The sequence below is a fragment of the Cyrtonyx montezumae genome, unplaced genomic scaffold (assembly GCF_038088225.1).
Source record: "Cyrtonyx montezumae isolate F1298 unplaced genomic scaffold, pur_monq_1.0 scaffold_0, whole genome shotgun sequence".
Lineage (NCBI taxonomy): Eukaryota > Metazoa > Chordata > Aves > Galliformes > Odontophoridae > Cyrtonyx > Cyrtonyx montezumae.
The window spans coordinates 43,271,116-43,298,676 of NW_027071824.1; the positions used below are offsets into that span (position 1 = coordinate 43,271,116).

At 37.4% G+C, this 27,561-nt stretch overlaps 1 protein-coding gene across 3 annotated transcripts in view; it reads left to right on the forward strand.

The window, feature by feature from the left end:
* ARHGAP18 (Rho GTPase activating protein 18) overlaps positions 1 to 27,561 on the forward strand; it is an 80,382-nt gene that overhangs the window by 35,437 nt on the left and 17,384 nt on the right. For 2 of the 3 annotated variants that reach the window (XM_065733898.1, XM_065733888.1), the window contains exons 2-8: positions 9,707 to 9,906; positions 11,953 to 12,188; positions 14,325 to 14,397; positions 20,419 to 20,588; positions 22,805 to 22,970; positions 25,962 to 26,053; positions 26,835 to 26,912. In XM_065733898.1, coding sequence (XP_065589970.1) covers positions 9,707 to 9,906; positions 11,953 to 12,188; positions 14,325 to 14,397; positions 20,419 to 20,588; positions 22,805 to 22,970; positions 25,962 to 26,053; positions 26,835 to 26,912 — 1,015 coding nt within the window. Of the gene's footprint in view, positions 1 to 8,315; positions 8,364 to 9,704; positions 9,907 to 11,952; positions 12,189 to 14,324; positions 14,398 to 20,418; positions 20,589 to 22,804; positions 22,971 to 25,961; positions 26,054 to 26,834; positions 26,913 to 27,561 lie in introns of those variants that run through there. The other variant, XM_065733906.1, reaches the window with a different exon arrangement.

Genomic DNA, 27,561 nt, shown 5'->3' on the forward strand with positions numbered 1-27,561 from the left:
TATTCCTTATGAATATTAGGTTAGAAAAAGGGATTTAGTAGGAAAGGAGAATTTGCAAAGGCTCTGCAGAGTCACAGTGTTAGCAATCACAAAGATAAAATGTAAGAATTGTGCGTGGGTGCCACTTTCAATCTCTCTTCTGCTGAGATGACCAGATTTTTCTGCTGCCTCTTTTCTGTGGTGGTTTTGGGACAGGGCTGTGTGAGGGTCATAGCTGGATCAGAGCAATCCTGTATTGCCCTCAGCCTTTGCTGTGTCTCTTTCAGCATGGCACAGAGCAGATTTCCCTCATATGCAGTGACGTATACAGCTTTTCTTTGCATCAGTTCCTCCAAGAGGAGATGAGTTCATTGTGACCGCTTCTGAAGCTGACAGCTTTCTTTTTCTTTCAGCTCTCTTTGGCCTAGGATTCACTGTTACAAACATCTTCCTGATTCTTGAACCCAGCCTACTAACAGATTGTGTCTCTCTTCTGGTTCCCTTCATAGCTCTCTCTGTAGGTGGTTCTTCTTCTTACCCTCCTGTCTCTTCCACCTTGTGTAAAAGCATTTCTCTACTTGGTCTTAGTAGGTCTTTGTTGGTGGTTTGTTTGGGTAATGACAACAGTTTCCTTACAAAATGTCTTGAGACTCTTGCAGGGATTTTCATGCCTGCTGTTTAGGAACGCTTATACCAAATCATTTACAATTTATTCCGAATGTAAGGATTACCCTGTAATAAATTGTCTATGAATGTGTGCCAACTTCCTTCAAGCACAAACAAAATTACTGAATTGTGCTGTAGGCCTTACATTAGTAACTAACAGGGTTATAGGTCTAATTAGTAGGTCCTTTAACATGGTAAGAGCTAATGCTTTTAGAGAGCTAATTGCTTTTAGAAGCGCAAAAGTGTCTCCCGTATCATTTCATGGCTGTGACTGTACTCTACTAGATGGCTGTGGCATTTGCCACTATAGCTTAAATCAGGCTTTGTTGACATGCTTTTTTTTTCTTTTTCTGCACTGTGAAAAGAAAAATAAATTATTTAAATCTTCCTTCTCTGTGCTTCTCAGTAATGGAATTACGAATACTATATCTATTTCACTTTCTACTTTATGCTCTTTGATATTTGTAGAGTCTGAAGTAATCTCATACAGGTTTTATTCTCTTCTTTGTGAGGTTAGTTCCAGTGATTCTCTTAGATTACACAAAGAGGATACTTTAAAAACGTATAGGATGTATTTGAATATTTTTCCACTGTGCAACATAGGAGTTGTTATAGAGAACATACTTTGCATGTATATTTTTAATTGTAGAGAATAAAAGAGTTAAAACTGCAAAAGGTAACAAAAAATATCCATATGGAAACACATGATGTGGAAGGCATTTGGAAGGAATGAGAAAAGCAGATAACTCATCAAGGGACAGAGCCAAAAATAGGACAGAGGAGGTTAAAGCGGGACCATTCTTTTCCTTGTTTTCCTAGCCATCTGCTATATGTTTTGTTTACAACTAGAGTTTTAAACACAGAATTGTGTGAAAAGGAAATGCACTGAATGTTGAGTTTGGAGGCTAACTTCTGTTTTTGTTCTGTGGATCTCAAGCTTCTGTAATGATTTCCAGCTCCTCTGAAAGTGCTCACGAGTTGCTGATGTGCTTCTAAAATGGTGCCAGTGGTGTGATTGTATATGTAGTATTCACCCAGCTGCCCTCATCTGCTTGTTTTCCTTTCTGGTGGATTTGGATTTCCAGCTATTGTCACTTTCCTTTCTAAAATGTTTGCTTTTGAACAAAAAATTTCCATGTATGGGCAAAAAAAATAAGAATACATTTTCAAAGCTTTTGGGTAGCATGAGAATTAAGAGAATTAGTATGTCAGAACCTGAGACAATACAGTCTACCTCATTTTGTCAAAGCAGAAGTAAAAGTGAAAATACTTCTAATACTACTTCTCGTTTAAGCTGATAGTGATAATATTGCAAGTCTGTTAATAGATGATCTTGTCTACGTAAAGCTCCAAAACTGGGTACCATAAAGTTAATCTTCTACTGAAAGAAATAAGCAGGCTTCTGAAGAATAAAGCTAAAAGCACTGATAGTTTTAACAGCACAGATGCTGGAATGCAACAGGCACCCCCAAAACAAAGAAATCCAGTCAATTTTGGGGGTACAGACTTCATGGCTGTGGTTGTCAATCTTGAATTCTAGTTCTCCTGTTTTGAAGAGTGGAACAAGATCATGTTTATTATTGAACAGTCTGGACTGTTTTATCTAATAACTCCTTTGCAAATGTTCAGGCTAATAAATTATCTCACGTGTACGTACACAAAGGGCAGTGATCTGTAACACCATTTTAGATAGGGTGTGTATGTGTATCAGCTCACCTTAATGATTATTTACCTAATCACAAGTAGAAAATAGGTGGAGTCTAAATTACTCTGTAGGAACAAGACGTCCTATTAAAGAAAACGCCATGAAATATTTTAACCTTAGAAGTGCTACGTATATGCTACAATTGGATTAGCTTTTGTCATCATACCTGGGATCTCCTATCTCTGGTGTAATGGAATAAATATTAAGTGTGATATTCTCAGTCATTGCCAAGTTTCCTTCTAATTTTCTGTGGTTACAGGTTAGGATTGGGAAATGAGGGAGAAAGGTCATGTTCACTAGAGTAAAAATCTTATTTAAGTAGTAATAAGGTTATGACTGAAAGCAGAATAGTCATAGTAATATGTATGTGTATATATATATATATATATATATATATATATGTATTTAGACCTAAAATCTGGCAGCCCTAACTTTGCCCTGTTTTGCTTTTATTGTTCATAGGGGTGTTTAAAATGCCAGCATTTGTAGTGGTGTGTATATATATTAAAAAAAAATCTCTGCAGTACTTTTAGTAGGTATTGACCTCAGTTGATGGTGCTACAAGAAACCCTAAGAGACCTGATTCTCCTTCGTCAGCACTTTTTTTTTCTTCTGTCTTAGAAAGTTTTATACCATCTTTGCAGTCACTGTGTATGCTATCTGGAAGGGAAACAGAACTTTGCCTCATTTCTTACTTTTCTTTGGAGCTTAAGGGGGATTTGGGCAAGTTTGATTGCAGCTGACATTCAGTATGTCCCACAGGGTCACAAAATAGCTATAAAAAAACATTTCAGTTGTGAAGAAAGGAGTGTGTTAATTCACTAAAACTACTAGAATTTGTACTGGTTTGTTACTGTTAGCTTTGTGTGTCCTTTATGATTTTTTTTCTTTTTTTTTTTTTAAATGCTGAATTGCAGAAGAGTTTGCAGTCAGTCATGGAAGGAATGAGTATTAAAAAAGGTAGAAAGGATGAAGTTGTTGCAATGAATGACAAGATTTAAGAGCTATAAGAAAAGCAGAACTGAAGCTCAGACTGAAGTTTCTGTATTACCTTCTAAAAGTTACAAAATACTTAAAAGAGTAAGAAATATCTGTGCATTGTTCTGGATATCAAATTTCCATACTTGGGTCTCATTAGGTGTTGCTAAAGGGCTACCTGCTGCTCATGAAAGCTGGAGGAAGGGACTTCTGCTTTCCAGGAGGTTTTAGCTTTCTGTGAAATGGAAAGAATCATTTTAATACATGTTGGACCATACAAAACATTAAAGGAATTTACTTTTTTTTTTTTTTTTTAATTTAGGTAGTGTCAGTGCTTCATGGCTTTATGTAAAATACTGTTACGTTAGAACAACCTGCTTTGATGGGCATATCAACTACAATTTGATACTTTTCTGAAAGAGGACTTTGAAATATGCTCAAAGCTGCACAGGGAAGCACTCAATACTTGGCAAAGGAGTAGTGCGACAGAAAGAAATTTCTTTAAGGTTAGGTTGAGACCAATTAAAATAGAGAATCTTTGGAATCAGGGTCTTTCATTATCCTCATGCCTGACCTTTGGGCTGTAGCTCTGCCTTGAAACTGTGTAGGATCTGGATACCTCTAAGGTAGGTTGCAGTGGCTGTGGGAAGGGCTGCAGGTCATTCCTGAGGCTGGTGTCCCATTCCTGAGGCTGGTTTTTACAGGGAGCTCAAGCCAGGTAGCTGCCACAGCTGCTGGATTAAGGCTTTTTTTTTGGTTAATTCAGACAAGAAGGCTTTGCTCCTTGAAGTGCTTCCTGAAAGGAGAAGAAGAATGGGGAAACTTTGGGTTTTGAAGCTTTACCCAGTCCCTGACTTCAGTAGTGCAGCTCTCAGGATGAAAAGTGGGACAGGAGACCACATTGTTTCTTTCTCCTAATCTTTTTCATTGTTTATTTATATTGGAAAGGACTTAGGAAATCCTGTATTTGTATTTAAGGTTGCTCAGTAGATTTCAAAATAAGCATGATATCCATAGGCATTTTTTAGTTGTTTACCTCTGGTTAGCCTTTGTACAAACTGAACAACGATTCAAGCAGTAATTTTGACTTTGTAACTCCGCTATCAACAAGATAACTCTGTTCTGAGAGAGCTGTTATATTTATAGCCACAGTGCTGGAGTCAGAAACACACAACAAATGTGCTTCCTTTTATCCGTCTTCAGATCGATCAGATATTGATCTTTACAGATCAGTGGTCCATGGAAAAAGACTCCAGAGATCTGACTATTATTCTTATTTGTATCACAGATTTGCACCATGAATTTGAATAGTGTTTCACCTCTCTCTGCCAAATCTCCACCTTTTTTTTTAATATATTTTTTTTCTTTTCTTACAGCCTTTGTGTATCTGGTTTATCAGGTTATTAACTCTAACCATGTGTGTGATGCTTAGTGACAGTAAGACCAGTATCAGTCAAGGTATGATTGCAATACTAATACAAAGAGCTGCCATATAAATGGCCAAATGTACACAGTCTCTGGAAGAAATGACTCTGTGTGGGCATTTCACAAGTTGCTGCTGAGATATGGTTGTAGTCAGATGTGTTTAAATCATTTTCTGTAACTCTGGAAGGATGCTATTTTGCTGTAGTGTCAGAGAGTATATCTGAAGGGGCTACAATGCTCAAGATGTTGCCTTTACAAGAATACCAATAGCGATTCTTCATGGCCAGGCTTATTTGAAGAAGCTTTCAAATCCAAGAACATCAAGTCTCTGTTTTCATTGTACAGCTTTAGTAGGTGGTAATAATCCAGACATAATCTGACAAGTATTGCTTGATAATGTAATACTTTTTTTGTTGTTGTTGTTCTCAATGATGAAAGTTATTTAATACCAGCAAATGTTTTTGAAACAGTCTGGTAAAACTCTGAATTGATCTGTTTGAATACAGTGTTTAAGATCTCTGTAGAATTTTGTTGGGCAACCGTGCAAAAAGACCACATTTATTTAACTACAAAGAGTTGACTTCTTACTGGGGTTAAATGGAGTAACAGATCAGATGATATCTTCCCTTGTTCCTATTGTGACACTTCTTATAGTTATGACAGTTTTTATTCAGGAGCAGTCAAGGCCTGCACTTAAAATTCCAAAATTTGTAAAAAATGAGTTTGTGGGGGGGAAAAAAGTGAAGAGCTCTGTACAGAAATTCCTAATTTATGGTGTGAAGAAGTGCTCTCCATTCTTTTTCACCTGTGTTTCAATTTCTTTTGTATTTTCTTGGCAGGAAGAAGACAGATTATAGGGACTGTCTTTTTGGCATATGTTCATAAAGTACATAGGTCTTTACTGTAGTCAGGAGCTCCACTTCTCTTTCAGCAGCATCTTTTCTATTGGTTTAATGGTGTGTTTATATTCCCTAGTTTTTCAGACCATGAAATTCCTTGCATTTAGTATTTGTACCTTTTAGTATATTTGCACATCTAGTATATATCCATATATGTATGTGGTACATAAGGATAGCATATAATTACTATGCCTGTATAGTCCAACACTACAGAAATGACAAAGTAGTCTTTTTCTCATTGCTCACTGCTTTAAAATAAAACATAATCCATATTCCTTATGTGAGAAGAATGGAAGTAAGCATCAAATTAGCCTTCTGTGAACTGAATTTATCTGAAATGCCTGCAAAAGTGCACCTTACTGCTTAATCTTCAGCTGCTGTGGTTACCTGTGAAAAATACCAGTTATGAAAGATTAAAAAGGCAATGAAGCAGACAGATTTCATAGGAAAGAAATTAGGGAATAAATAAATAAATATCACACAAATATAAAGTGGCTATTGATGAAATAAAAATCAGGCTGAAGGAAAAGCATATTTTGATCACTGTAGAAAACAGTGATCCATGTGAAGGGTCATATTCTCCCTTTGAGATTCTTTAGTATCTTAATATTAAATATTGATGGCTTTTTCCCCTTCTTATCCTCTCTCTCTCTCTCTCTCTCTTTTTTATTAACTTCATTTTAACTTCTTCTCAACTACGTGTTTTTATTGTGTTATGCACAGCTAGTGCTTGCTAAGCATCTTTTGACTGAATTTAATGAAAGGTTACATCAGAACTCCCATTTTTTTAGTCTTGTCAACAGATGTGTAAAAACAAGTACCTGTGCTGTACTATTTTTTTCTTTTCTTTTTTTTTTTTTCTCCTTAAAACCAACCCTATTATGTCAAGGTTGGATTCAGTATCTTTAGTATCACTTTCTTGGTTGTGCCTTGTTATGCACAGTAGTCATTGGACAGACAGAGATGAGGATGCCTGACACCACTGCTGTGTGTATTGCATTCCAAATACCTCTTTACTAGCGTTTTTCTCCTGTGGGGCGTGCAAAGCAAGAAAGTGGAACCAAGCAAAGTGAATGTAAGATCTGACCTGCACTGTCAGCTGAAGTTTTAGTTTTCTCTCCCAATGTGAGCTAATTTGTGTCCTAGCCCATAGCCCGTTTATTGTAGACGTGGTGACATGCATAATGCGAAGATGGCTTTGAAAAGGTTTGCTATCTGAACAGAAATTGGGAATAGTGGTTTGATGGACCAGGCAGTAAATATAAAGGAGCAGGTAGTTGGGTGTGGGCAGTAGGACCATCTGTGGTATCAGCTCCTGTGGTACTGCTGATTGGCCCCATAGATGGCTTTCGGTAGGCATGACTGCAAAATGGAAGTTGGAGGACAGATTTGCAATATTGCTGACAGGTTTTGGTGTGAACATTTATCGGGAGATTTTCCTAGTTCTTTGTGTGCTTCTCTTGATGATGTCCTTCACGATGCCCAGCAGCATTATGGCCTGCGCAGAGCTGGGCAGTGCTATACTGGTTTGTCAACAAGAGATGAAGAGTTTGGGCCACAAAGAGCCATACAAGTAAAGGTGCTTATGTTTGGTCAGCTAAAGCAAACCTGTGACTTGTCATTGAAGAGTTCAGTCTCTGAGGATTTAGGAAGTCTTTTTGTACTGCAGATGCACAAAGAACCTTGAAGGTGGCCTTGAGTCTGTGCCGGATGCCAGCTGTGCTTCTGAGGACACAAACTTCTCTTCTTTGAAACGTGGTTTAATCTGGAGATCCTAAGGAGCTTTCTTTTCTGGAAGATCAGGATAAATGTTTCCATGGAGGTGTGGCCTACAGCAGCAGCCTACTGCAGATTATCCCACCTAAATTAGCCAGAGCACCCCCAAAGTGCTGTGTTTGTATTAAATCAGTTGGATTTATCTTTTGCATGGTGTGCTGCAGTGGTTAAATTTCAGCTGAGGTTGGTTAGCTGAAGCAAGTTGTTCCAAAGGTGAAAGGCCATTGAAAACCTGCTGAGCAGCTTTGAGTTATTGGCTGGAGAGACAATAAGCTGAAGTCTGACCTCCTCTTACTTGCAGTTCAAATTTGCAGAGCCTGTGGAGAGGTTTCGGTCTGGTCTGGGCACCTTACAGCAGTGTGAGGCAGGAAACCTGAGCTATGGTTGAAAGCCCGTCTTGCTTCCCAAGACTCACACCACTTGTTCAGAAAATGGCTGTTCTGTCTCTGCCCTGGCTTTTGAGGATGCTTCCAATGTAGCTCCATGAACATCCTTTTACAGAAGTTGTTGTTGGGTTCACAGGCAGCACAGATCAGAAACAGGATGTGTTAGTGCTGAATGTTAAAGGACCAAGTTACTTATCTACATGCAGAAATTGTATTTACTGGGCTCTGTGCATTAACAGTAAGGTATTATTGCCATGGGTGCATATGCAAAATGCTCCTTTATATATATATTTTTTTTCTGGGCTTTCATGTAGCGACTGCTTCCAGAATAATGTTGGGGTGCATATGAACTTGGTAATTCATTGTCATTTATTAACTTGTACTTAGAGCAGAGAGGCAGGGCGGGTAGAAACTGATTGTCTTTCCATAAGGCTCTTTACCTTTAAAGGCAAAGTCCATATAGTTAGTATTTCTTATCAGAGAATCAAGCACATGTGGAGTGAAAGGATCTGTGACTTGGACACACAAGGGACTTATCTTCAGTGAGAAGGTATGATTTTTTTACTTAGGGGTAGCTAACAAGAGTTAGTTGTCCCAAGATAAAATGTAAGAACTAGGTGCATTTGTTTTAGTTCTAGATAAACCTGCAAAGTCAGGAAATGGGAAGGTAGGAAAGACTTACTTTACTTGGTTTACTTTGTGATAAATTTACAAAGCTTGATCTTTTCTTTGTTTTTCTCTGGAATAAATGATATTTATTACTTAACCCAAACTTAACCTCTACTTTTTAAGTATGGTGATAAATTCAGGCTGAAGCTGTTCCTGAAATGCTAAGAACTTGCTGTATTTTGATACTAAAAATAATTCTGATGTACTGGTGTAGTAGTGGTGTTCCTTAATTTGAAATGGACTGCTGGAGATTATCCGGTCCAATTTTCCTCCACTTTGAGTAGGGTCAATTTTAAAATCAGAGCAGGTTGTTAATAATGAGATCTGCTTCCTCTTTATGATACTTTGAATCAGTTTGTAGCTTTTATTTTTGGTATGTTTGACTGTAGGAATTATCTTTAGCTTTAGGTGCCATCATAACAACCTTTGCGTGTTTTAAGGTGAATTCTTTGTTGCGTTAGTTTTGCTAGAGATTTATTGGGGTCAAGGTTAGAGCTCAAATTTCAGCTAGTTGCTTTTTTTTTTTTTTTTTCCTTCTAATTGCAGCTACACTGAAGATGAAAGATGGTTTTTGAAGCCTTTAGTAAAATGCATTTTTCAGAGTGTGCTAAGCATTAGTAATGTCAATCTATAAAAATAGTAAATGTTCAGTCAAAGGGGAAGCAAGATAGAAAGATACAAAGAATGACCTTGATCAAACATTTAGACTTAGCAGTTCATAAGCTATAACTTCAGTAATTCTACTTTGTCCTTTCTCAGATATAAGTAAGGTCAAAGATACCAGATTAATAAAATAACAGAAGGAGAAAAACAAAGGAAAAAAGTAGGGGTGTTGTGAAACATGATAAGATTTTACTCAAACAGAAAGGTGCTTTTCAAAAATTTGTCATGAACAGTGGTGCTAGGAAGACACCATGAAGTTAGTGGAACTGATTACTGTACACTGATTGAGAGATTAGATGTGACTAGGGTTACTAGAACTTGGAATCATTATTTCTTTTTTGTCATTTGAGATTGGCAGGTGTGTTTATCATATATATGATGATATTAGATTAAAAATATATTCCAGAATTGAGAGTAATTTTAAGTATCTTGATTTACTTGTTGACAGTAGTTTGTTTTGATACTTGGACACAGCTTGCCGTTAGCTGCCTTTGCAGGTGTTAATATATAATGTATTTTAAATTACTAATGAAGAATTGTTTTTTGTTTTCTGTTAATAGCCGCCGTTCTGGCCAGTATACAATGAACCATGATGATTCCAAGAAGATCCCTGATGGAGCGTCTTTTGATCGCTCAGGTTCCCAGGACTCCTTGGATGCAATGTCTATGGATGATTTTTGGAAAGAAGTTGAAAACATTCATGAAACAAGAGGAAATAATCATGAGGAACGACAAGCGATTGTAGTAAAGGAGCCAGATGGTAATGGAAAACATGTTGTGAATGATCATCATTTTGCTTATTTAGGGATTTTCTTTAAGCGTTGTTTCAAGAGATAGACTCACCAAATGCCCTTAAAAAAGGAGTACTCTGTTGAACATGCGTTTTTGAAAAGTCTTTTGCCTCTGGTGCATAGTGCACTGAGGGAAAATTGCACTGGAAATAAGTAAAAGGCTGTTTTTCTTTTAAACAGTACTTGCAGAAAATGTAAATTGTTGCCTATAGTTCAGACTGTGAGAATCAGAAACCTTTATTTGCAGTTTACTTTGTATAAGTTGTTTGCTACTGTAGTTCTCGTGGATAGAAGCCTCACAAAGCAAAGCCAAAGATTTACTGCTCAAGTTAGCTAAAGTAACTTCTGGGCGTACAAGTATCTTGGCTGTTCTGTTGTATTATTTTTGTTTCACTGAAGCATGACTCCTGAGGGCATCGTAGTTATAATAAGCTGGGCAGTTTCTTCATTTTTCTTATCCCATCAGACAAAAGAGAAGTAAGATCCTTAATTCCATTCTTCTCTCTCAAAAAAACAAACAAACAAACAAACAAACAAAACAAACAAACAAAAAAACACCTTTTAACATTGCAATAACTTTCCCTATCAGATTCTTACAAAAATCTCCTGAACAGCAGAGACTGTTGTTCTGCAATGCATGAGTGTTTTTTGTTTTTTGTTTTTACACCAGCTCGCTGATGCTGATACGCCTTCAGGCTCTGCAGTCCAAAACCCACAATTTCCTTTTTTACTTATATATAGTTTTCTTCCCCTACTTGCCTCACCAGCTCCAGCTGCTGACTCTGTGCTGGCAGAAGCCTGAGTGAATCAGCTCAGCTATTGCTGTGCCCCACACTTTGTTTTATGTGCAGCACCTCACTCCTGAACATGTGGGACGTTGCAGCTGGCCCGCAGGCTGCCTGGGCAGTGGGCTTGCTCGAGCTGCAGCCATACAAATACAAGGCAAGAGAGGGGCAGGGTCTGCTTCTCTTACATCTGCTCTGGAGAATAGACATAGACCTCCTTTCTAGCACTAATACCAGAATGTGCAAGTTTTGTCAGAGACTCTGTATTTGGCTACACAGCTGCTGCAAAACTCATACTTGATGTGTCTATTTTCTGAATATTGCCAAAATTCAGATGAGCGCTTGGATGTGCACTGGGCTCTGAGGGAAAGTATACAAGCAACAGAAAAGCTGACATTTTTAGGCAGCTTAGACATTGAAATGTTGCTTGAAGGTTTGAGGAGGTTTTTGTAATGATCTATCAGTACAAACTAGATTGTAACAAGATGTAGACTGTAACAGATAGAACTTAGTGTTAATGTTTAAAAGAAATTATCATTAGGGAGATAACTGATTTCAGAAGCAGGAGTTTTGCTGTTGGTGGCACTACTTAATACCTTTCTCCTCCATATGTAGTTATCTGTCAATAAAGGGTACCTTACCAGCTGTAAGACAAAAGCAACAATCATTTTATGGGCTGTCAGCAGTCTGGAAACTATGTCAGAAGATCTGATTAAAAAATAGCATTAAGGTGACTCCTGTAGCCTGGTTTGTCCTTCAATAAATTGAGCTAATGGAGAGCTGTAGGATTAATATATCAAGAAAACTGGGCAAAGCCGCGTCAGTAATGAAGCTAAAAAGATTAAGGACTGAACTAAAAGTCAATGAAGTAGCTATGGTCAGAGGCTTTTAGACTTTCTCATACACATTTGTATCTAGGTAACATTTATAAAATACTGTATTATTTAATGAAAGTGCTGTCAGTAATGATACAGGCTGACCCATAGCGATCTATATTGGGTTAACTATTTTAAAATCCTTATTATGATATGTTAACACTTTTGAGGCACTTTAGAAACAACTTTTTTTCTAAGTCATAATGATAAATGTAAATAATTTTCTTACGGATCTCCATGTTTTGTTTTGTTTTTTTTTCCCTGTGAACTGCACTAGCTATATCATGTCCTTGTAGACTAGTGTGTTTGACAGTACTGGAAAGCCAGTATTTATGCACTTTTTTCTTTGGCTCAGAGGGAGAACTGGAAGAAGAATGGCTGAAGGAGGCAGGTCTATCCAACCTGTTTGCTGAGAGCACGGGTGATTCCCAAGAAAGCATGGTGTTCCTGTCCACGCTGACCCGAACCCAGAAGGCAGCAGTAGAAAAGCGAGTAGAGACTGTCACGCAGACCTTGAGGAAAAAGAACAAACACCACCAGATTCCTGATGTCAGAGATATCTTCAGGCCACAAAGTGACCCAAAGGGAAAAGTAAGTTCCTGGCTGTCATTTTCTTTGATGATGACAGAGAGGAGAGAGGGACAGATAGGAATCGGGAGAAGAGAGAGCAGCAGAAACACAAAAGAGCTATTTCTATAAGATTTGTGTCTAACTTTTAACTGAATTCCAAGGGAAATTCTTATGCATTTATAGGAGCAGCACTGTTCCAGACTTGACATTGGCTAAGCAATTTTAGTTTGTAGAATGGAGTATATATGCTGGCCTCATTTTACACCAAGAGAGTGAATAAAACAGTCACTCCATGATTAGAACCTGATTGGATTGAATTTTAATCCAAGCACAAAAATTATGACAACAAACACCCAAAGAGCAACTAAAAAAGCACTTTGTAAGTGGTAAAACCTGCAATCGTTATATAAAAAAAAGTGTGGTGAGTTGTTCCACTGGGTTCTGAGAGGTTCCTTTTTTCCTTTGTGGGTTGTTGAGTGGGAGAGCTCCTCTCCCTCATGCAGGAAAGGGGAAGGAGGAAAACGGGACTATAATTAGAATTCCTCTACTGTAGAGAAACATATGCTCTCTCTTCCTCAAAAAGGAAACAGGCTTTCAGCTGCAAGAAGATGCTGGCTGGTTGGCTATACACCACTAGCTAAACAAATTCCAACCCTGTCTTTGGTTGTCACTCCTCCTGTTGCTATGCAGCAATCACATCAATAGCATGGTGGATTTTGAGAGGATTTCATTTTCCCCGTGCCCCAACTGCTGCTTCTTCTTGGGCAGCTTCATTCAACTTAAGCAGAGGTGAAACATAGTGGGGGATGTTTGAAAGCTCAAATGTATGTTCTGGAGGCAGAACTTCCCATTCACTGTTCTGCTTTGTATGTGGTTTCAGAAGAAATACTAACCATAAAAGATTTCTGGGATTTGGTTTGGAATTGACTACACCTAAAAATTACAAGATTTAATAGTAGAGCAATTTTGTTAAAGTAGTACATAGCCTAAAGCTATATAATTTCCCTCTCAAACTTGTTTGTTATTTTGGTCAAGTACAAGCAATACTCATGTTCGTGTTTAAACTACATGGCGTAACGTCTGAAAATCCTATGTCGCAGTGTTCTGTAGACTTCTGCTTCTCTTAAACTACATGTTTTGACGCTGATAATATCAAAGAGGAATAATGCAAGCAGACAGATGATTGTAGCCATATAAGATGTATGTAAGAAGATATCGATTAAAAATAGAAATAATTAAAAAAAACCCTAAAATCATTGTTTGGGTTTATTTATCAAATCAGTCACAGAAAGCTTGTCTTCACAGAAAGCTCAATTTCCTAGGTAACTTTGATACTCTCTCATCATTAGAAAGTTTTATGTAACAAAAGAGGACAAGCCATCTGCAACAGTATGAATTAATTCCAGTTCAATAATAGTATCTGAAAGTCCTGTAACCTCCCTTCATTTGGGGGCAAGCAGGAGGAAAGGGAAAACAATAGACAGTGTGGTGATGTTTTTGCTAAGTTTCCTGCTATATTCCTGCCAAAGAGAAGCTAGATTTTTTTTTTTTGACAGGCTGAAAGTCTGCTTATCTGTGCCTTTGCTGGTGTGCTGCTGCTGATCCATGGAACGTTAATAATTTTCTAAGTAGTCATGCTACTGTTCTATCTCAAGATCTCTGATTTTAAAAAACTGTACATTCAAGTTTGTTTTGGTAGCAGAAAACTTTAAAACTCTTATTCATATTATCAGCAAATAAAGACTTACAGTGCAGATAAGATATCATTAAAAATCTGGAGTGCTAAACATTTGTTGTTGATCTAAGTTGAAGAAAAGATAATAAAAATCACGTGGAGGTAAAAAAAAAAAGTGGATGTATGTATTGATGTAGGCTTTCTGCATGTTCAGAAACACTGTTTCACTGATAGGCACAATACAATTCATAGAATGCGAAAAATCTTGAGAGTGGGTAGTGCAGCACCACAGAAATGTTGAAAGACTACATTTTCTTATTCCTTACAAAACTGGAAAATTAAGTCACATATCTTTTTAGGAAATGGAGGACTTACCTCTTTCTTAATTACATAGATTTTAGATCCCTTTAGACTTTGGCAAAATGATTTTGACTGAAATACACAGATGTGCTTCTGCATCACATTTTTTGTTCCTTTCTTAGGTCTGTGATAGAAGTGAACCCTCAGCTGAAGGAACAACTGAAAGCAAAAATGAAATGCAAGATGAAACAAAAGGTAATGCTAGACAGCTTTTTTTTCTTTCTTGTTTTTAGGCTTTCTGTTTTACAATCTATTTCAGAAATCTGTATTTTAAGTAACATTTTGGCAAAATAAAATGAAATTCTCATGGGAAAACGTGTTCTGGCCTGTGTTGTGCTCTTGTAAAGTTTTTAAGTGTGGCTGTAGGTTGTATCCTTTGAGCCATCTGAGAAACCTTGTTTGTGATCATCTTGTAATCAAGTCGTGTGGGAGAAGTCTCTTCTCAAAGGTTGTGCTTAAGTCTTTCCTGATCCTTAATTTATCCATTCTGGTTTATCTCTGCTGTACAGTACAGGAAATTAAGCAGTATACATATGCACTGATGAGCTTTCAAGAGGAAAAAAAACCTCATGAATTATAAACATACAACACAGGCAAGAACTGGCTATATGTCTGCAACTCACAGAGAAAGAGAGGAAAAAAAACCATAACTTGAAGAAAGCATTGTTTACTTTTATAAGAAAAATGGAAAGAAATTAGTATTCTGTCCATGTAGGACTGAGTTGTGCTCAGTAGTGTGTGATTATGCAAAAAGGGTACAATTTCCTGTGGAAGATCTGAAGAACTTCCCTCTCCCAGTGATGTAGGACAGAGCATAATGGAAGTCCTTGGCTGAACCCATAGTTTCTGGTTTGAGAGTCTGAATTTTGGTGAAAGACTTCAACGAAGCTTTCTGATGTTCTTGAGTGCCAGTAATAAAATATTGCTGCCTTTTATCATCTTACATTTCTTAGAGATGGGGGAATGTATGTGCCATATAATCATGTCCCTCAATGTAAAGGTCGACATGTTATCTTGGAGCCATTTAAACTTCAAGGTACTGCACTGCTTTTCTGGATTGTTTGTATGTCTTTTTTTTTTTTTTTTCTGGGAGACTGGATAGCATATAGGTGTCAGCTGGACCCTATAGCTTCCTTAAATACTCAGGAAACTAGATCAAGTTTCCTACTGCAAGCTACTTAGTTACTCATCTGTAATTAAGCCATGAAATGAACTTCTCCAGTTTTAGAATACTGACCTGTATTCAGTTTTCTAAAAAAAAAAAAAAAAAGAAGATTGCTTTAGGATCAGACTTGAGAAGCAACAACAAACAATACAGCTCAGAAGCTGAAATGGGAGAGGTGAATATAGAGCAGCTCTTAATATCACTAAAACTATGTGTTTCCAGAAGTGTTGTTAATCCTTCCCTCTCTCACTCTCAGCAAACCTCACTGGAATAAGAACAGTATAAAAACTGGGAAGACTGCCAGGCTGCTGGTTCAGCAGAAGGGAAGGAAGAGATGCCTGGTGCTTGTGTCAATAAACTGCACCGTAGGATTAAGAGCTGGAAAATTACCAAGCAGTTATTACAGTTTTTATCACATCTGGTTCTTTTTTTCCAGTGGCCCTGATGAACCCCTCAGAAATAGAAAATTCTGAAAAGCAACTCCCATATGTTAGCTCTCCACAGCACAGATTGTGATATAGATGGCAAATGCAACCTGCTTACATTCTCATACACTTCTGCTCTTGTCAGCGTGCTAAAGTGGGCCCTGCTCCTGGGATCAGAGCAGGAAGGAAAAACCATCGAAGTTCAGCAGTGTTAAAAGCACTGCACCTGTTTCAGTGCTGTACTGTGATCTTTACTCTAGAATGATGGGCTAATTAGTGTTATACAAACAGTGAATGATTTCAAGGAGAGAAGCAAACTGCTTGATATTTCAGAGATGCTAAGTACTCATGAAATCCAAAGGTGTTATTTTAAAATGGAAATCCCCTTTAACAAAGTAGTTGTACCAGTTCTAACTAAAAAGTATGCATACCATCATAAAAAGAAATCCAGTCTCCAAAAAAATCCAATTCTCAAGTGCTTCTGCCAGACTGAGCACACATGGGCTGTGTGAACCTGTTCTTCTTCCTCCATTCTTGCCTGTCCAGCACACCTTGTTTCTTGCCTGAGCATTGTATGCAAACTTGGGGAGTAACATGAAACCATTACATTTTCATTCTTTTCTGCCTGATCGAGCACAGCAGTTTAGTAAGCTCCTAAGTTTCACTTATTAATAGATGCACGTTTCAGTTTTTTGGAAGGACCCTTTCTTACTGGCTTTGTTTGTCTATTTCATGTCGGTACAGAAAGTATCCACTAGAAAGAAAAAGAAAATTTAGAATAATATATACATTTTCATTTTAACAATCCATATCCCTCACTGAAATCCCTCAAAGCTAGCAACAGTTACCAAAGAAAAAAAGTAATTCTCTTTGAACGCCTGTAAAAATTAATATCTATGCCATTGGAACATCTCAAGAAATAATAATAAAAATAAAGCAGATATATAGATAAATACTCATTAACTTTACTGGGGAGCAGCAAAAGTCAGTGTACTGTGGGACTCTGGTTGTCCTACACACTGAGTTAGTTGCAAGAGAAGAATGTTAAGTAAAGCCTCTGTATAAAGGCATCCTCAAAGTGTAATGATCTGGTAAATGGATGAAAGAATTGAATGCACTTCATCTAAGATGGTGGAATAGAACTGTAATGCTTGCTTCTAGGTAGGAAAAAGACTGAAAAAGTAGTTGTATTTTTTAATTGAGTTTGCTTCTACTTTTCATTTTACGTGATAAATAAGGATTTTATGGTTGGAGTGCTAGAGTTCTAGTGGAAAGACTGAACTTCTGGAACTTTCTATTAAAAGTCAGTTATGAATTAGCATTGTAAATAAACGTTTTGTCAGTTAAAAAAAAGTTCAGCCATTCCAATTATCAATTAGGATTTAAAAGTATAGATCTATTGGCCTATACTTTAGATTCTCTGTCAAAATTAGGAAAAGCAAGGTTGACACTTCTGATTTTTTTTCACATCCTAATAAAAAGGAATGCCAGACCTAACACTCCAGCCCACTCCTGAAGAATTCCCATAATTTTATGCGATGTTTAAATAGCACTGTGAACCAAGGAAAGGATACAGGCTGATTTAAAATATGGTCACCACATTTTCAGAGACAATATTTACATTTTCTGTATCGCACTTGCATTTTTTTCTTGAAATACTACATGCAGTTGGCAGCTTGACAGAATGCTGAAGCTGCTTCCTCCTATGGCTGCTTCCTAGTTAATAAGTGCACAATAGAAACAATACAGTACAATCAATAAGAAACTCGCAATAACAGCAGCAGTCTCAGACTTTTAAAATGTGTACACCGTTACCAAGACATCTGCTTTAAAGTGTACCTTGGTACCTGAGGACTGAAATTGGAGCTACTGCTTTATTGTTTGTTAACGTCAGATCATCAGATCTGTCCCATGCAGATAGGAAGTATGTAGGTCACGTATAGTGTACATTAGCATGACAAAAGTCATGGGTGGATAGGGAACATTTTTCTTCCGTTTGGATGCATTAAACAGTTTACATGATATATGTAGGCATAGGCACGTAGAAGCCAGAGATCGAAGCCAGGGAAGAATTTGACCTTGGATATGTTTGGTACTGAGGTCTCATATGTCTATTTACTGAAAGCAGTAGCTCTAGTTTCACGATCAGCTTAATCTTTAGCGTATGCCTCAGGAGTCTTTCAGAGTCTATCAAAAGCGAGCAGCTGCCGCTCTGAAAAGAGAAGCTGGAAATACACAACCAGTAAAATTTGGAAATGTTTTATTCTACTTCTTATAGCATTGCTTGGCTGTAAGTAGAGTCAAACATTTTAACTTAAGTTCAGTGCTCTTTCTGGAACTGTCATAGCTCTAGATCAATGAAATTGAAGTGGGAGTGGTTGCATTAAACATTGTGTCCTACCGGGTAGTGGCTATTGGTGTCTTCACCCATTTGCCTGTCTGCCAGGACCAGAGTTTGGCCCTACCAGTTGGAGGTAGCTTTCAGGGTTTACTCTAAAGCATAGAAGTGACAAGTCAGGTTCTATGTGCCATCTTTCAATTAAATGCAGATATGATTCAGAAACAAAAAATGCGCTTGTTATATGTTCTTCTTAAACTTGATGCTTCAGATGTTGTTTGGGTTGCATGACTGCAACTCAGCTTTTTAGGAGGCCACCGAAAATATCAGCATAGAGCAACACTTCCCCGATTCCTTCTCTCTAAATCAGCCTAGCCACAGTCTTTTCGCTGCTTCACATCAGATATTGCTTTAGCTGTAACTATTCTCTGGAGATTTTCTGGGTTTGTTTTGCATGATTATTCCAGGCCTTACAAAAATTTCCCACAGTGGTGTAAAGAAATCTGTTATACCATATTCATATGCAAGAGTGTATGCGGTGTTGATAGTTCTCCTCAGCCGTGTATATTTCCTTCCCGCTTTTTCTGTGCTTGTTGTTATATTTGAGCAGATAGCAGGACCTTTTAGGTAGGAGTGTCAGAAGCATGGTCTTTTTGAAATGAGAAGTATGAATTTGCTTCTGCTTGCTCTGGTTTTAGGAAAGTCTGAAATTAAACACAAGTACTTTAAGGCATTTGGAATACTTTGCAGGAGGAACCTCACCCTGGCTGTGACCGTTAAGAAGCACTACATCTCAAGTGATGCTGGAGAGATCGAAATTTTTCTCTGGCTAAATTATTTTGATGCTTTATATTAAAAAATCTTATTTACAATATAGTTTTCCTCTTGCTTCTTCCTTTTTTTTTTTAACAAAAATTATTACAAATTTGTCAAGTGTTTAATTGAGATACAAGTAACAAACTGAAGTAAGGTGGTTATTCTGTATTTAGTCCTTCCCTGTGTCATGGAAGCACGTCTAGGCAATTTTGATGAATCTAGACTTTTCAGACAGAAGGGAGGAAAGGAATATCAGGGTGTCTGTGTAGTCTCCATTATTCCCAGATATTACTGATGCATGGATGGGTGAACAGAAATTGAGAAGGATTGGAAACTGCCTGAATGGCTGGACCTAGAGATCAGTTTTCAGAACAGATGATCAGAGGCATGAAACCTGATTGTAGGTCAGTCACTAGTAGTGTACTCCAGGGGTTGGTACTGGATCATGTCCTGTGTAATATCTTCATTAATAGTCTGGATGATGGGAAGAGGGTACATTCAGCAAATCTTCAGAGGGAGTGGCTGATATGCCAGAGGGATGCGTTGCCGTGCTTCCAGCCTGTGCTGGGTGATGCTCAGCTGAAAAGCAGCTCTGCATAAAGGTGATCCTGGTGGACAAGTTGAATGTGAGCAAGTAATAGTTTCCTGTGGCAAAGAAGGCCAGTGGTACCCTGGGCTGCATTAAGAGGAATGTTGCCTGGAATTCAAGGGAGATGATCTTTCCCCTCTCCTCAGAACTGGTAGAGACCATGCTTTTTTCAGTGGTTCCCAGTGCCAGGACAAAAGGCAGTGGGCACAAACTGCAACACAGGAGGTTTTCCATGAACATCAGGAAGCACTTCTTTATGGTATGCATGACCAAGCAGTGGCACAGGTTGCCCAGGGAGGTTTCTTCCTTGGAGATCTTCAAAAACTGCCTGGACATTGGTCTGGGCAGCCTGCTCTGAGTGCCCCAGTTTGAACAGGGATTGGACCAGATGGACCCAGAGGTCCCGGCCAACCTCAAACGTTCTGTGTTTCTGTGATGTTAATGTTTGGATTGTAAAATAAACTTTGTGTTTTGCTTCTGAAATTATTACAGCAGAAGAGGAATTGCTGTTTTGCTTACAGGATGTTACATTTTTTGAGACTGGAAAGTGTTCAAAGGCAAGAAAATTCTGATGCCAGAGCTATTTGGCGTGGAAAATATTGGTAATCTGCTGTTTGTTTGAAGTAGATTCCTTTATTTTTTCATAATAGAAAGGTCATGTGCCTTGGCAGAATTATTCTAGAAAATCTACAGGAGATGGTACCTTGTAAGAAGCCATATTTTTAACTGGCAAAAAATAAAAAAATAAAAAAATGCAGGAGTAAGCACATTTGCAACTGGAAGTATGTCTCTTTCACAGGACTAATTTCTACCTTACTCTCATATGTTGAGTGATGCTCAACTCTGCTGCTGTTGATTGTTCTGTTTTCTGCTCTGTTCTCAGATATGAAGTTCAGTCCTGGAACTAATGAGCAGAAGAGCCCACTTGACGACATGCCATTTTCAGAGACTGACATCAATTTGGAGATACCGTTTGCAGAACAGGCAGCTAATCTCAAAGACAACTCAGTAGGCAAAATATACAAGGATGGTGGGGGCGATACTCTTCGCACGGTATGTTTCCTAGTTATTGCTGTCATTGTTTTCACTGGCAAGTGGTACTATTTGGATGATATTTATCTGATACTGAGTGAATTAGGTTTAAAAGAATATTGTTGGATCTAGCTTTATGAGGATAAACCTTCTCAGGAATAGTGTTCTCAGTAACATGGAAATTACTTCTTTTATATAATTACATATGTCCTTGTCATTCTAGCAAAACTCATGTTATGTGTACAAAATAATGGACTGGTAATATTAAGCTGGAATTGTGGTGTAATTGTACGCAACCTGTGTCCTTATTTCGTTTGTTTACAGCCCTTTTTCCTGTTATCCAAAGTGAGATGCTGTAACTCTGTAATAGTGATATCTTTTGTCAATTACAAAGGGTTACTGTGTGCCTGTGGAAACCTTGTGCAGTTACCTGGTACAGATAGGTGGAGGATGAAAATGGAGAACAGAATGATTGATAGAAGTCTGAAGTGAAGTGGTAGTGAGCTAAGGATTACTTTTTACTCAGTTTTACCTTTCAACTTATTAAAGAATACTCATTCTGAAAGAATCCAAATATAAACAAGACAGTATTCTCCAAGACGTTTTGTGATTGATCCTAATGCATCTCTAAAGCCTTCTCTATATTTCTCTATATCTAACATTTTGTGAACATTCAGTTATATATGACTTGTGAACTAATGACTGGTGTGAAAAAAATCTCTTTTGTCTAGCAGTGTATCCAAATACATCTGAGTAAACGTGGTGGCTGAAGTAATTATGTTTCACTTCTTCAAACACTTAATTTAGATAAAGACACACACAGTTCTTCAAATAGTAATTATTGCATGTATCCTGGTTTAAACATTATACATGAGACAGTAATGAATATTTAGAAATGGATTCTGAAGTGTTTGAGTCACGTTTCTGTAATACAGCTTATAACAAGGAGGTGGTAGCTGTGGTCTAGCTTACTTATATATACTTATTTATACCTGTACTGCATAATTTAGCTATACCTTTAGCTTGGCTTATGAAACATTGCTCAATGCTCATGGCTAGGGGATTTCTACTTCAGTGATGGAAGGAATGGCAAAATGATAGAAAAGGAAGGGAGTTGCCTATTTAAAGCTACAGTTTGATTTGTTGCACCTTCATCATTGGCAGCTATTTTTACACATTTATGTTTGTGCAAGTCAATGAAACCTCAAGGCAGGAGAAAACTGACTACATATCTGCAATCTCTAAATTGTATTTGTATACACTTCAAGAATGTATAGTTGTAGCCGTGCACCATAGCCACCAAATCAAATCAGTGATATTGCTGGGTCTGTAAAGGATGAGAAAATCATTCTGGAGTATAATATTTGTTCTTTCCAAATGGAGAGGAAGTTTTGTCAGCCTTCCTGATTTGAGTCATTTATGCTGCAAATATGCGACGCAGGCAATAGTGTAACTTAGAAGCCTGATGATGAAAATTAGTGTTAAAAAGCTCTGTGAATTAGGAATGTCTCCCTGTCTATCTGAACTCATTTTCTTATATTCGCCTCTACCAGCAGCTTCTGAGCTTATGATCCATAACTGTGATTCCCCCTTCCATAAGAAGGAAAGCTTTTTATTGCTATTTATGTGGCAGCCAAATGTGTTGTTTTGATTAAGTGCAGAGGGATTTATATCCCAATTGTACATGCATTGTACAATTGTAACAATGCACATTGTTAATGGACATCTATTTCCACCACCGTATATGGCAAAAATATATAGAAGATGAATGGGTGGAGTTTTTTGAACAAGACAAAGCTGTACTGGATATGTACTGTGAAAGGACAAGTGGCAATGGATACAAGTGACAACAAAGGAAATCCCATTGTTCAGAGGAAACAGTTCTCGGTGAGAATGTTCAGCACCAAAGTGGTTGCTTGCAGAGGTTGTGGAATTTTATTAGAGGATTTCAAAACTCATTTGGACAACAATATGAGCAAGCTGATCAGATTTTGAATTCAGCCTTGCTTTGAGTGCACAGTTGGATTAGATGACCTCTAGAAGTTACTAGCAATGTAAATCCTCCTATGATTCAAAGTTTGTCTGCTTTGCAAATATTCAGTGGCTTCCTCAGTGAGTCAGTTAGCAGCAGGCTTCATGATGAAAGGTTGTGCCCTGAAGGGAGCACAGCCTTCAAGCTAAGTAATTTGTTATGTATGACTTGGATTGTTCTCTGTGCTACAAATCTCTTCCTTTAGAATTTCAGACTGCCAAAGGACAAAACGGGTACCACAAAGATTGGTGACCTGGCCTCTCAGGACATGAAGAAAGTCTATTCTTTAGCACTGATTGAATTGACTGCTCTTTATGATGTACTTGGAACAGAATTCAAGCAACAAAAAGCTGCAAAAATCAAAACCAAAGGTAAGTCAGTGTTTCGTGTACTGAAACAAATAGGTCTGTTTTAATCCAGTGAAACAAATGTATCTGGTTATTTATGATTTTCCAGCAGAAAATTTATATTTAATTGATAAATAGTAACAGGTACTGAGCAGCATTTAATTATACATCTTAACTCAGGGCACATTTTAGGCAAGTTCATAGAATCATTATAGAATCATAGAATGGCCTGGGTTGAAAAGGACCTCAAAGGTCATCTAGTTTCAACTCCCCTGCTGTGTGCAGGGTCACCAACCACTAGACCAGGCTGCCCAGAGCCACATCCAGCCTTGCCTTGAATGCCTTGAATGTGATGGGGCATCCACAACCTCTCTGGGCAACCTGTTCCAGTGTGTCACCACTCTCTTAGTGAAAAACTTCCTCCTATCTTCTAACCTAAATCTTCCCTGTCTTAGTTTAAAACCATTCCCCCTTGTCCTATCACTATCAGCCTGTGTAAACTGTCGTTCCCTTCAAGTATTGGAAGGCCACCATGAGGTTTCCCCAGAGCCTTCTCTTCTCCAAGCTAAAAGTTCATGCATATAGTCACTCTAGAGACTGTGCTCTCTGTATGAAGTTAAAACAGACACTGGCAGATAACCAAGGAGTGAGGAAGGGGGGGACCTTCCCTTTATTAGCATGTTGTACAGGAGTGGCTTCACAATAGTTTCTATGAGATTGTATATTCCATGGGAGGCAGATATATGTGCTTTTTGTGGGTTCCTGCCCTCATGAAGATAGGTACTGTGCAACTCCTACCTGACTTTTTGCTTGTCTTGGTCTTGGTTGAAGATGCTGGCTACACTTGTCACCTGCTTTCCTGTTATGTCTGGTACAAACTTTCCTGGACCAATCTGGTATTTCCTTAGGCCACAACGCATCATACCAGGTGAAACAACTGGGCCTTTGCAAAGGATTTTGAGACAGTTGCAACATACCTTTTTGTTCTACAAGCCAATGGAGTTTATTTGTATATATAATGACAGTGCTTTTCTTGGGAACTTAAGACACATGGAAACCAATTTCAGGTTGCTAGAGGTTTTCAGTGCTTTGTTTACTTCCTGTATTTCTGGCTTCTGCTAAATGTTTTACAAGAGCTTGAAATGTGTTGCCAGTGAATCACAAGCATGCTTTGGCCAAAACCCTATTCTCAAGGTTCAGTCAGTGTGACGGTGCAATAACTCACTTTAAATAATTGAAAGCAACAGTCTTGATATATATATGTAGCAAGCTACAATATATTATTCACACTTCTTACAGTCCTGGCTTTATGGTAGCAGAAAAGAACTTTCTAAATGCAAATGTCATAAACAGATACATCAATGAGACCTCGATCCTCTAAATGTATTTTCTTCTTGTAGAAATACTTTTGATACTATTAATACACAGAAAGAGACAAACACATTCTTATATTTTGGGTCTCAGTTTTAATTGATCCTTCTTACCAAAACTTACCGTTGAGTACATTATCTAATAACATTATCTAAATGACAAACAGTTACGAAGAGTATTGCACTGATCAGAGATCTTATTTTTCACAAAACTAGAAAACTTAGTCTAGACTCATGGAAATGTGTAGGATAAAGACAATGACATGCCATATTTCCTTTCCTATCGATCTGCTCTTAATTGTGATTACTTAAGTGCATTGTTGCTCTGCCTGATTCACGCTTCTTCACTCAGGAAGTGCTGTTTGCCTAGTTGGCTGATTCAGTAGAGGATCTACTGGCTTTTTTCCTTCATGTCTGAGTACATAAAGATAATAAAATATGATTCTTCTGTGGAATTCTGTGCTGCTGCCTATTTATTGGCCTCCTACAGATTGTTTCTCTAACTTCATCTCAGTAGAAACTTACATTATTGACAAGGTCTTCAAGATGATATAACTATGGAGTATAGCTATTGTATGTACATATGAGTCTACGTATTTTATTGGTTGACATTTTATTCTGATAGAGAGAACTCATTGATGTGGCACTTCAAATTATGTTTCTTTGATGTATATCACATTTCCTCAAGACCTGTCATCTTTTTAGTAATTACAGCTGCTGTTCTGTGCTCCATATAAGCATAAGGAGTTTTTAGCAACATATAGGATTATATGCTGCTTCACAAATACTGCATATGCAGCAGATATCTGTACTTTTGGCTGAGAAATTCTTTGGTAACAGACTTAGGGTTAGTAGTTGTTAGTACAGCTGTCTTTCAGAAGTCATTCTATTCACGTGGGTCATAAAACAAATGGGTGTCCCATTTACTTCAAGACTAATATAATTTTGCCTGAAGACTAGATTAACAAGAGACTAGATTATTTTATTTTTTACTTGTGCTACCTTAGCACCTTTTAAAAAACATTTTTGAACCCAGATGTAATTATAATTTTCCTTTTTTAAAATAACAGCAAAAAAAAAAAAAAAAAACAACTTTGGGAAGGTGCAAATCATGCTATCATGATGGTTTTTTATAATCCAAAACCACATGAAGGATTGAAAAGCTCTTATTTTGAAACTCCTATAGAGAGAATTTGGGAGTAACTCTGAATGATAATTATATCTGTTTTATTTTAGTAGTGAAATTTCTGGATATTTTGCTCACATCTTTTGTGTCTTGTCTATATTATCTTACACTGAATGACGAAGATGTGCATTCTGTGATCATCATCAGAATCACTCTATAAACCAGAACCATGCTGGTGGTTCATTTACACAATTTGATTCCCTGTACTGCAGAATATGCAGATGACATAAGTCAAAACAGAATAGTCTTGATTTATGACTGGAGGAAGAGATGAGTAAGTCACTTTAACCAAAATGCTTTTTGTAATAACACAATTGATGAAAACATTTAAATGCTTTGAACAAACACTATGAATGTATTGATTAAGCTTACAGTTTCCAAAGTATGGTTTTTTGCCATTAACTCATGCATAGGAAAAGATATAGATAACATCTCAGTTCCTTTTGCTTTATTCTTCAGACTGTGGATTGTTTGGTGTCCCACTGTCAGTTTTACTGGAACAGGATCAGAAGAAGGTGCCAGGCACCAAGATCCCGCTGATTTTTCAAAAGGTAAATAAGCATAAGGAAGCCAACTTATTTCATACCTGCAAATGACATTCAATAACATTTTGTCCTGAATTTATTTTCTCCCTGTAGCAAAGCTGACAGTATATTACTTTAGTCAAAGTTATATTAACTTTTATTTGCAGCTTTACTTATTAATATATTCCCTGTTAATTTATTTACTTATTAAGTTATTAGATGTGGTACTAGGGAACTTGGTTTAGTGAGCAATATTAATGGTAAGTGAACAGTTGTACTACATGACATTAGAGGTATATTCCAACCTTAATGATCTTGTGATTCTGTGAATTTAATAAATTTGATGCTTTTCTTATTTTGAGTTATGTTAGTTTTCTTTTTTTTTTTTTTTTTTTTGCAACTAGTCTGCAATTTATGAGTACTGTGAATTATTACTGGTGTGTTCCAGAGTATTTAGATCTTAGTACTAAGTAAAAGTATTTGGATCTCCTCTGGTAAAGTTGAAACGAGAGAATTTGTGAGGAAACTACTTTAGTGTCTAAAGGAGGTCTGTAGATAACACAGTTTTATTTTTTAATAAAAGAGACAAACTCTTTAATAGTATTCATGGAAGGTGCAAGAGCCATATTAAAGGTTTTACTGTGCATCTACAGTGACTAATCCATTTCTAAACTGTGCATTTGTGTGCTTGTATGTTGTATATATGTACCACACATGTACGTACATAAAGACTTCAGTATATTAGAACTGTTGAACAGTAATTTTTAACTGACATCTTCATTCATGCAGTTTGGTTTGTGTTTGACAGCTGATTTCCCAGATAGAAGAGGCAACTCTGGAGACAGAAGGACTTCTTAGAATACCAGGAGTTGCAACGAGAGTAAAGGTAAAACGTTACATAGATTTTAGCACCCCTAATAGCTTATTTGCTGGCACTGATTTTATTTTGTTACAGAGAAATATTTTGAAGTCAGATTGTTATTAAAATCTTCAAAAACAGAAAGCAAAATCTTTTCAGAAAGAAAAATTGGTTATATTATCCAGGAGGCTGATGGCTTGATCTAGTGTAGTTTTGGGGAAAGTTCAAATTGGAAGCAGAGTCAAGGCTATGTTTCAAATTGAGTTGTGCCAAAATCTCATTAATTCTTGGCACAAGCTTTCTTGCCTCTTGCTTATTTCCCTGAACCAGCTTAATCATCTGAATAGTCCATACACAGTCTTCTACCCCAGGAGGAAGGGTTTTTTTTTTTTTTTTTTTTTTTTCTGGCATTGTGAGCTTGCTTCAATAGCTAGACTTAACCTACATTACAGAGCAAGGCAGGCAGCCTGTGCTGAAGAACCTTTCAGATTTATTTTTATGAACAGCAAACTAACTTCTTAGCTCTCCAAATGCATCCTTGTTAGGCACATCCGTTCACACACCCTGACACTTTGCAGAGTGGTTGCCAGTTACACAGACTCTTCCCCAGTGTTTTCCTTAGTGAAGGAAACTAAATACGCAGTATGATGCATGCCAAAAGTCCATGTGTTAAAAA